An 11,507-nucleotide genomic window follows, 5' to 3' on the forward strand; every position below is an offset into this window, starting at 1 on the left:
ATCTCATTGGAAGATTTCCCTTTACTTCCTTTCCTGAACAGTCAACAGAAAATAAAATGTATTTAAAAGGGAAACAATATTTTGTATGGGGCAAAGGCAATAAGATAAAGAAAAAAAAGAAATTTAAAGGGATTTTAAATATTCCATACCCTAATTAAAAAAAAACACTACATTTTAATTGTATCAGTTTCTGAAGAGTAAACAATAAGAAGCTACACACACACACACACACACACACACACACAAACAGGGTTACAAAATGATACAAAATAGTTGAACGTTGCTTTATTGCATTAATCTACAGACTCTTTAGATACAACTGAAAAATATGACACAATACATACATACATACATACATAATCAAACTGGAATTGTCAAAATGAATTTTTAGAAGCCACATAAAATACTGCATATTTTGAAGATCAGTGAAAAATATGATTTTTCTTTCAGTTATGGTTTTAGTGATCAATATACAATCAAAGACTGGAAATGGATGAGGATGAAAGATCCTCTAACACCTTAATATAAAAAAAAGATGATTTCTACACCTGATGGTTTTGTGTAAAACAAAAATTCCAAAATGGTAGTTGTCAGAATATATGGAGTAACCATTGCAGACCTGTTGGAGAAAGTGTATGCTTCTAGGCTGAACCAAGGTACTGGCTCAGAGCAAGCAAATACACATGGTAAGAGGTAAAAGGCACCTAATACGCAAATGCTTGCTATCTAACAGTGACTAATGTGTGCGTGGTGAAAGCTCAAAAGGTGAAAAGTTGGGAACCTGCACAAACCCTTACCAATCAGATCAGCAATGAGAACTTCCATATTTCTGTCCTGAGAGATCTCTTTAAACTTTTGGAATTAAAGTTTGTAAATGAAACTTATGTACAACACAATACAAAGCAGTTATGAATGTCTTATGCAGTGTAAACTAGTGCAAGCAACATCAGACAAATATTTCTATTTAAGAACCCTGTACATGAATTTATGCTGTAATCAACAAGATTAATCAAATATGCACTATTTGTTGTCTCATTAAACTTGATTTGTTGTAGTCAGTGAATCACATTGTATACAATCTCTTTAGAGCAGAATCTCCTGTTTCACATATGGTTAATTTTCCTGTGTTAACGAGGTAGGCATTATGATTTCTACTGTGGAATACTTTAAATGATACCAGCCCAACACATTTTTTCCAGTGTAATTCTCAACTGTTACAGGAAGTTAGCAGCCAATTAAAATATCAGCCATCTATCCAAAACTTAGATATATTTTTGGGTGGACTTGAACACTAATATGGTTCATTATACAAATTGTGCACATTTAATGTTCTGGGAAATATATTGTTTTTCTGGAGCTCTACTCTAGTACCGTATAAATAAATTTGGTTTACAGTACAGCTGCAGTAAAAAAAGGGCAAAATCTTCTATAAGGTATAAATGGAAACTTTGTTGACTTTTTCTTCCTTTTACTACTGTTACACCACCTGGTTAGTTGTATCCTGAAATCCCTAAATAAAAGCTGAAATACTTATTTTTCATAATGTGAATACTGAGCAAACAGATTGTTTTGCAAAGCATGAATGGAATCATTAAGCTGTATCATTTTACTGAGTTTTATATCTAAGAATAAAAGTTCAAATAAGAGTCCAGAAGCTTATTTTCTGTTTACAGCTTGTAGTAAGCGTAAAATGTGAAGGAAAAGATTGATGATATCAAGATAGAGGTTGATGGAAGCGAGAATGTGTTCCTCTGGAGACAGTTTGTGCATCAGCAAATGAGTATCATAGATGATGAATCCACAGAATAGCAAAGCTCCACCAGCAGCTATCGCTATCTCCAAAGTCTCACTATAAAAGAAAAACTGCCAAAGAAAAAAAAAAAATACAAAGCGTGAGTATTACAATAGACACAAACACATTTGAAACTAAAACAATGCTCAAACAACTATTCACAAAATATGTCCGGTAAACAGTAATAACTAGAAAATGAAAGTGTATCATCAGCCAAAACTTGTTATTGCTACAAGTGGCTCCACTGGGAAGAATTCCCCTGACTTTCTGTCCTAGTGACAATCTTGTCACACTGCATTGACATTAAACATGCCTAGGTTAATTTCTATTACATAAGGGATAATAGGAAGCGATGTTAACATAAAATAGAAAATACTGCTTTAAGATTCCAGGTAAGCTCACAGAAAAATAGAATGATTTTTAATTTAGTTGGTTTTCAGGTTAGGTTTGTGACAACACCTGAATAGCAACCTCATATACAAATACATGGATATAGTTATCGAAATGGAGTACTAAATGCCATAATAGTTTCTACTTCTGGAGTAGTACACTTCAATAAAGCAGTGCTTTTAAACATACTGGCAACTTGCATGGGAAGGAGTAAAAAAAAACAACACATGAAAAGCCGGTTACCCGATCCTAATGTCTATGAGGATACCCCCACCCTGTCACTGCAACTTCAATGTAGAAATTTACAAAACTGCCCCAAATGTCGATTTCTTCCCTAAAGTATCAGTATCCATTGCCGGTGTAATTCACCTTCCTCTATTTGTTTCTTACAAAAAGCTTCAAGTAAGTCTTACCCTGAGAAATCCAGCGATGATCAAAATCCATAAGCCAGCAAACAGCCTACAATAGTAAAGTACACAGTTTAGTATGTTTGTTCTTTTTTATCCAGGTCGTGGTATAGCTAATAGTAATCACATTTGTCTGGTTCCCTAATGTTAAAGACATTTTGCAGATGATCCAAACACTTTCTTTAGTTCTAACTACCACTAGCTACAATTATTAGGTCAGTTTTTTTAAATTGATACCTTTTTTATGTGCAATGTAGCAGCAAGGCATAATGTTGTCCTATCCCACAAAGTCTAGCTCATTTTACTGTGCCAGTGAACTACCATCGTGAATTTGCTGGGACCCTCGCTCCTGGGACGATTAGCAACTGTCCTAAATGTTTTTCACTTGTGCATAATTTTAGTGTGTATGGCTAGCATTAGGAATTAAAAAAAGAAACTAATAAAACAAGTTATACATGTTCTGTTTTAACTGCACAGATGACAGTATAAACAACTACAATCCTATCATTCCAAAGTGTCGGCATAAAAACTTACCCAGCTCCAAGCTTGCTAAAATCTTTCTTGGTCTGGAAAGTAAAAGCAGTAAGGCCAAGGAACACAGCACTGGTCAGTATGAATGCTTGCAGAACCACAGCCACCTCATAGAATGTCACTGAAAACACATAAATATAGAAATTAGACTCAACATCCAATAGGCAAAGCATAAACATACTACAAGCATACAAACAGACATAATGTATAAGCTGAACGGGAAATTACCTGCAATACCAACAGTGACAGCTTCCAATAATGTCTAAATAATAAAAGAAAGATGAAATCAGTCAGTGAAAAGCATATTAAGCTTGGTAAATGCCTAAAGGTTTTATAACATATTTAGTGAATACCTACACTTCAAGTGATTTTTTTTTTAAACGGAAACCATAGAACATAATTCTCATCAGTCATCAGAACATTTTAAAGTGTTTGTTAACTTAAATCATGCCAGTCAGGCATGCATTAAACGGATTTTCTTTGCTAGCCTTGACATTTAATAAGTCATTAGTATAACAGAACCTGGCGTTGAATGCGGTTGCTTATATACAATATATATGGCACATAGGATATGATATTTAGATCCCCATTTTTCTATTTTCACCCACATTGCTCAAACAGAAGGGTTGTTTATATTAAAAAGTTTTTTTCAAAATTCAGATTAACATTTCATTATCTCATTAAAAACACATTTATTTTTTAATGTGTAATGTGTTACGATGAATAAAATATAACTTACAAATCCGAATAACAGATACAGGTTCACTGGATGTTGATGTCTATAGATGGTCAGGGCGAGAATCGTACCAAGTGATCCGATGGCACAGAGCAAAAGTAATCCAGGGCTGGTAAATGTAATAAATAAATAAATAAATAAATAAATAAGTATTGCCAATTGTGAGCTATTGGTAGCTTTAGAAACTTAATGAGTAACAGTAGATAAAAGAAAAAATAAGGCAGGAAGAGAAATCTACAGCAATAAAAGGAAATATTTGAAATATTGCAAAAGTGCATTCCTGACATGCTTTAAGGGTTTAGTCAAACCAAATTCTTTGTTTTGCATTTTGTTCTATTTAAAATCTATTAAAAAGCATGAATAATAAAAATGGGGCTGCATGTTGCATTGCAGGTGCAGTCTCCCCAGACCCTTTTCGCTGGGCGTACCACCTGGCTCTTTTCAGTGGCCATGAGGCTGTTTTTGGGTGGTTACTGAAAAGCTGGGTCACAATACAGGGACTGCCACCCACCTACAGCTTCTTCCCATCCAGCTTAAAAAAGTATTGGAAAAATACTTCATTGTAATGGATTACATCAACATAATATATATATATATATATATATATATATATATGTCATCACAGTGCAAGTTAACCTATAGTCTGGTGTGACGAGATTCAACTTTCGGTCGCAATAAAAAAGTGTAGATACTTTCAAATCATTGAGAAAATTATAATATAATTTTACAACTAGTAAGTAAACAGTTATGCCTATTCCCAGAAAAGTTCAATTATATTTACCAATAAAATTGTACTATTGTGTCTGCTGACTAGATCACCATTTTTAGGACTGATCTACTAATTACTGTTGGGTTCAGTACTATAGCTGTAGTTATAATCATTTGCTACTTTAACAGTGGTCACAATAGAGATCAGTGGATAGTGAATAGGCTGTGTATGCCAATTCTAAAAATGTATAATTATGGTACAGCGATCCAAACACTAATTGCCATTGTAAAATTCTGATCAAACTTTTATAAATCTGGAAAGAGTTTGTCCATGAAAGAGGGTAGTCTCCAGGTAATCAGGGCTTTCCTATGAGGGGTGTTTGTTCACAACTGTCTAGCATTTCAAGGAGACTATTACCACTCTAATTTCATTACTATAAAGTTGCTGATGTGTATGCCAGGACATTTCTGGGTTTCCTAAACCTAATGTAAGGACTAGTTTGTTATGAAGCCATCTTGCTTCCGCTTACATGAAAAATAAAGATTGTTTTCTTTGATCTGACACCTGGCGAGTGCTGCCTAGATATTTGCCTAGAACCTGTCAGACTTTAATTGTTGCTGCCTCACTTTCCTTTTGGTAAAACATTTGTCCTAGAACAGAAAGTGAAGGAAAATTTCTCAAAATGAACCCTGTACAGCATTAAAGCCTGAGAAGTATTCTAACCTTTCACCATTGTATTCAAAATGTACAGATACATTTAGTTGTAACTAAGCCACTCCTAAAATACCTATATTTTGTCTTGAATTCCTCCCACAAAATAGCAGTGCAATGTATGTTTCTCTAGCCTCCTAGATGTTCATATATCTGCAGGCATTTTGCCTCTGAATGCTATTCTCGTATGGTATAGAGTAAGATTTTGTGGCACCACTACTGAGCTGCTCACTGTTCTCTTTGATGAATTAAAAGCGGTACCTGTGGACATGCAAACATGAATCCTCCAAATACAGCTTATCCATCCTGTATATGTATTTTCTACACTTCACCTGCTACTGATTGATTAGCAGTCATCAAGGGAGCAATGCTAAAAAAGCAAAACCCTGCTCCTCCAACAAGATGGTCATCCCCACTGAGGGACATGACTTGTCCGTTGACCTCTGCTAGCTTTTTATTCCTTCTAAACAGGATTAGCAGAACACCATAAGTCCAGTCTCCCTCAAGGCAGCTGTGTACTGCATCTGTAATAATGCACTTTAACTTTGTCATCTATAGCAGTGGTCACCAACCACTCCGGACCGTGCATGCGCGGGAAGCCGCGTGTCACTCAAAGGGGAAGAAACTTCCCGCAGAGTGATGTCATGATCCAAGAACACGCCCAGGCAGATCCATACTGGAGACATGGTCCGTGGCTCTGGCCAGTGTGCCCCCCCAAGCGGGATTTATATTAGTAATTTCAACAAACAAACACATTATCCTACCTTTCATGAACAAATGTCTTGATTGATTCAAAATAGAGGAAAACTGCAGCTGTCACAGTTGTCAGAAGGATTTGTACAGACAAAATGGTATAGACCTTCCGCAGAAAATCTAGTTATAGAAAAAAAAAGAAAGAATATTTTGTTAAGTATAGGATAACTTGTGTGTTAATAAATAAACAAATGACAGTATTTTATATCTGTTCAATAGGTACATTAAAAAAAATCTGCTGATCCTGCTAGAAATCATATAATTTCCACTCCTATTACTTAGACGGGAAAGGTGTTCTGTAGTTCTATCGTGGGCCAATAACAATGCTGCTCCATAGATATAGTACATTAATTGAGCATTGCCACCATGGACAGGAAACATGTTATGGGAAGGATTTCCTGGTGCAAATAAAGGAAACAATAAAAAAAAATATAATACAGCTGTCATAGCAAGGGACCGATAAGCTACAGAATGTCATGTTTTAGTTCTTGGAATTTAGATATACTTTAACCATAGAGCTATGTGAATTGACCCGGTTAAGCATTCTCACACCTTGGAACTCTATGTCTAAGGTCAAGTAGCTGACATGGCAGCCATCAGGTAACATCTGACTCCTGATACTCAATCACAAGTGTTATGTTCAGACAAAGCTAACGACACTAAAAAAGGGGCTGAAGTAAAACTGCAGATATAACAATTTCAGACAGAATTGATATTTGCACAAATCCAGTAGACGACAGATCTTTATAATGTGCGATATACATACAGAGAGCATTATTCATGACACAACATATGGCAAAGATAGGAGGATATTTAAACACCAGAATCATACCATAGACTGGTGGAATTGTTAGGAACATGATTAAAACAAATAGTTTTTCTAATTTTAATATAAAACAGTTGATTGTGACAAGTTACGTTGTATGAAAGCAAATATGATGTACGGCAAAGCCGCAGGTCACAATCTTGACAAATATAAAAGAAGCCTAGCAGGTTCCTTTGGGCTACAGCTGCTATGTGCTCATTGTGCTATCTGCAAGATGTGAAAGAGCACTCCAAACCCATTTTTTCAAACTTGCCTATCCATCTCCTTTACTCACTACCTCCACCACTCCATATCCCCCTCCTATTGAATGATACTTCCCCCCAACTCCTAGATTGTAAGCTCTTCGGGGCAGGGTCTTCTCCTCCTCCTGTGTCACTGTCTGTATCTGTCGGTCATTTGTAATCCCTATTTACAGCGCTGCGTAATATGTTGGCGCTATATTACCCTGTTTAATAATAATAATTTGTTTTAAAGATGTTATATTAAAGAATTAGCTATCAAAATTAGGAGATCATTTTCACGCATCATTCTGCTAGGTCAGGTTATCTGTATTTGTTTTTTGATTGCTTATCCAGTAATGATCAAACTGAAAATAGAATAGTGCATTTCTGTACACACTATCAACTACTTAATATACTAAGTAGACCCAGGGCCACATCTAAAAAATTTTACAAGCTAACAACTAAACATATGGAGGATTTCAAGTGTTCTAGAAAATGCAGATTACAATTGCTACTTGTAAACTATTGCCATCAAACCATACCATAACGTATCTAGACATTTAAATGCCACTTATTGATAATGAAAATACAGACTTCTAGAATAGGAAACACCTTAGCAGAGAGGAATATATTGGATGTGATAGGTAAACCTCCTTTGCAAGATAATAGATGTCTGTGATGTCCGTGTATAAACAGCTACAGACATGGCAGCCTCTACATTTCTTCTTTTATCTAAAAGTCTATGAATAGATCAATGTCAGGACAAGCTTTGTTTGTTTGTGATAAAGGGAGTAGTAGGTTTGAGCATCAAATATTTGCCATTGTTACTGAGGATTCGCTGGATGTGTAATGTGGGGGAGGTGGGCATATTTTATATCATTTTACATGTGAGGGGGTAAATCTTCATTATTACTGGAGTTTCTCTGTACAATGTTCTCTGCTGATGATAGCTGAATACTGCATTATACAGCTGGGATGGGGGATGTCTAGCAAAAATTTACTGTAAATATGTGCAGATCCTTTATACATAGATGGCTAGATGTGGAGAGATTTCCTCTTACATCTCCAGGGAAGGAAATCACCCCAACACAGAAACATTATATCCAGCAAGGGTTTTACCTCTTTCCTACCCTAATCTAAATAAAAGGTACAAAACACATCTCTAGGTATGAAACGGAATGTAGATTGTAAGCTCTTGGGGGCAGGGTCCTCTCCTCCTCCTGTGTCACTGTCTGTATCTGTCTGTCATTTGTAACCCCTATTTAATGTACAGCGCTGCGTAATATGTTGGCGTTATATAAATCCTGTTAAATAATAATAATGTACAAAATACAATAATACATTCCAGGGTCCCATTTACAGAACATATATCAGGCCATAAGTGTGACATCTGTCTCAGATAGAGAATACTCACCCATACGGATCTGAATACTGGCCGAGGCGACATTGGAGCCATAGTTGAAATCATCTACGATGGAGGACTTGGGATACGAATCGGAAGCCGCCATGATTACCCTGCTGACAACTACCTGCCTTGCCTAACAGGCTGTATACAGTACGGACAGAACAGCAGCCAATGGGCAACAAGAACGTCTTCGAGTCACTAGGGGCATTACGTCACTGTATAGCAGCCATATTTCTGAAGACCAACGTCATCACTAAAAAAAGACGTTTATAAAAATTAGTCTAACTAGTACTGTATTGCTGTGATGCAGTGAATGTGGGAAATATCAGTGGTACAACGCTCCCAATTAAAATTAATAACTGCAGATACACTAATTCTGTTTCCCTCTAGTGTTCCCAACAAAGCGCATTTCATACGTCACGTGACTTCCGGGTGGCATTCCGTACAACGTGGGCTCGTGTGCTGCGCATTGGAAGGGTGAGATAGTAGTGTGTTATACAGGGTTCTCAAGCTTCTTCACAGGGATCATCACGGGAGCTGCTACGAGGAGGTTATAGTTTGTGACTAAAAAAGTGACAAGGATTGGGTATTGTGTGCTATTTCCCCCTCCTCTTAGATAGTAAGCTCTTCGGGGCAGGGGGCTCTCCTCCTGTGTCACTGTCTGTCATTTCCAACCCCAATTTAATGTACAGCGCCGAGTAATATGTTGGCGCTATAAAAATACTGCTTATTATTAATATTATTAGGACAGCTTTGATAAATAAAGGCCTTGTCATACTTGCACAAGTTGCTCATTCCAGTGATTTCCTGTAATTTTCAGGCTTGTGATTAAGTTGCTCCCCATTTGCTGATTTTTTTTTCCCCTAGAGTTGCTACATTGTTATTACCCTAGTTTGCTACTAGTCATCTCTGCTTCTTGCAACTTTGTAGCTGAGCAGTGCAGTGTTCTCCCTAGCCCCTTTTAGCTGGGCGCACCACCCTTCACTTTTTAGTAACCACCTGGCTGTTTTTGGGTGGTTACTGATGAGTTGGGTAACAATACATAAAATGTAACAATATATAACACAAATTCTGGGTTGAGTACTGTCGGTGAATGCAAAGCGATTGTCAGTAGCTTACAATGCAGTACATTGCTGAAAAATGAATGAGTTAGCAGATCTGTAGGATAGAGATGATTACCGTTAAAAGAAGTCACAAGTGTGTGTGTATGTAAATACACACCCACAGGCCAAGATTTTCCTGCCACAAAATCCTTGTTATTTTCTATGAAATTGATAAAAAGCTAATTGAATTGTGAATTGTAGCTCAGTCATGGTGTTTTTTTAAGCTGAGAAGAAATTGTAGGCGGGTGACAGCCCCAGTATTGTGACACAACTCTTTAATAATCCCCCAAAAACAGCCAGGTGGTTACTGAAAAGTCCTGGGTGGTGCGCCCAGCTAAAAGGGGCTGGGGAGAACATCAAAGGATCACCAGTGCCAATTGCTGTGCATTCACCTCCTTAGCTTATTTGAAAACAACTTTCCTTTAGTGATCAAAGTAAATGCACATGCTAGTATAAAAACATAGCTCAAGTTTGACCTGAGCTCCCTTCTATGCTGTTATCAGAGCTGTTAAACTGTGTGAAGAATCAAGGTGGGGGATAGAATATCTTTTTCATTGGCCGATTGTGCTCTATCACTGCACTACAGCTCATTACCTCTCCTTTCTGAATTTAGCTTCTGTGACCATGTGACACCCAAGTGAGGAATAATAGATGCCTGACTACTCCTCTAACATCCCTGAATTACTGTAAAAATCTGGCGTCCTTAATTTGTTAGCAGGAAATTCAAGGATTTGAAAGGGTAGCTTCAAAATAAAAGACAAGAACAACTACACACAGTGGTTTTCTTATTTATTTGAAAAGTTCAGTTCCATTGGTAATACTTTTACTACACGATTGTTTTAAGAATTTTCCTTGATCAAGTTTGCCTTGAATTGAGGTCTAAAAAAAACTTGGTTGGTCACTATCTGCAGAAAATAGTACCTTATGCTGACTCTTCTGTATCTGACGCTTCTGGATGCACCCTGTGCACACATCGGGTACCAGGAACCCAACGCATTCAGATAGTGTCAGATTCTGCACATTTATTTTTTTTTTTATAAAATTTCATTTATTAATATACAGGGAGAAAAAAATACAAAAGAAAAATAAGCATAGAAAGAGTGGTAACTGCAGAGAGCAGTAATAAATATTACAACTTAACACTAAGCAAATGTAACAGTATCACTCGTGACATTGTAAGCACATTGTATAATATAAAAGAAAACAAAGTAGTCAATTTATGGAGCATGAAAAATCTGCAGATTTTAATGAAAGCTGCAGCTCATAAAAAGAGAATAATGCAGACACAATTTGCTTGCTGGATAGGAAAGTATTTATGGCATCTCTAAACCTGAAAATAAATATTGTCACTTGGTGGACACTAGATGTAGTTGCTGCAGTAGTTTTCTTTTTTCAGGCCTTATTTTCACTTGGCATTATTGAGTATAACACTCTTTCTGGCCCTTTGTGTCTGTACTCATTTCTCCTCTGTATATATGGAAAGAGCATGCCTTAAAGGCTGGACCTTAAACATCATTTATTCGTGCATTTCTGGCAAGGTTTTGTCTGCACTAGCTAAAAATGTACCTAGTTTTACAAGTGGAAGCTAAAAAAGCCTCTACCTCGTCAGGTTGGTGACCTGAAATATATCATATCATTGTTTTTAGGGTTCACATAACACTTTAAGAATCTTAAAGAAAAAATTGCAATTTCAATATTGCAATAATATTCAATTTCAACAAATGCAATAATATACAGTTAGGTCCATAAATATTTGACAAAGACAAATTTTTATATATTATATATATATATATATATAATATATATATTTGACATAAAGACAAGAAGACTTTTTCTCTAATTTTGGTTCTGTACATTACCACAATTAATTTTAAATGAAACAACTCAGATGCAGTTGAACTGCAGACTTTCAGCTTTAATTCA

At 36.3% G+C, this 11,507-nt stretch overlaps 2 protein-coding genes across 2 annotated transcripts in view; one reads left to right on the forward strand and one right to left on the reverse strand.

Moving 5' to 3' along the window:
* Nucleotides 1-270: 270 nt before the first annotated feature.
* On the reverse strand, nt 271-8,650 carry TMBIM4 (transmembrane BAX inhibitor motif containing 4). The gene is made up of 7 exons (XM_072401293.1): nt 8,491-8,650; nt 6,041-6,149; nt 3,860-3,965; nt 3,349-3,382; nt 3,124-3,241; nt 2,596-2,641; nt 271-1,863 (listed from the first exon to the last, which is right to left on the reverse strand). The coding sequence occupies exons 1-7, from the start codon at nt 8,582-8,584 to the stop codon at nt 1,657-1,659; spliced, it is 714 nt and encodes a 237-aa protein (XP_072257394.1). The 5' UTR covers nt 8,585-8,650; the 3' UTR covers nt 271-1,656.
* Nucleotides 8,651-8,813: 163 nt separating this feature from the next.
* The window catches only part of LLPH (LLP homolog, long-term synaptic facilitation factor), a 10,364-nt gene continuing 7,670 nt past the window's right edge, over nt 8,814-11,507 (forward strand). Inside the window, exon 1 of the mRNA XM_072401294.1 lies at nt 8,814-8,958. The gene's annotated coding sequence lies outside the window, so the exon portion shown is untranslated. The remainder of the gene's footprint in view (nt 8,959-11,507) is intronic.

Source organism: Pyxicephalus adspersus, chromosome 2, assembly GCF_032062135.1.
Source record: "Pyxicephalus adspersus chromosome 2, UCB_Pads_2.0, whole genome shotgun sequence".
Taxonomy (NCBI): domain Eukaryota; kingdom Metazoa; phylum Chordata; class Amphibia; order Anura; family Pyxicephalidae; genus Pyxicephalus; species Pyxicephalus adspersus.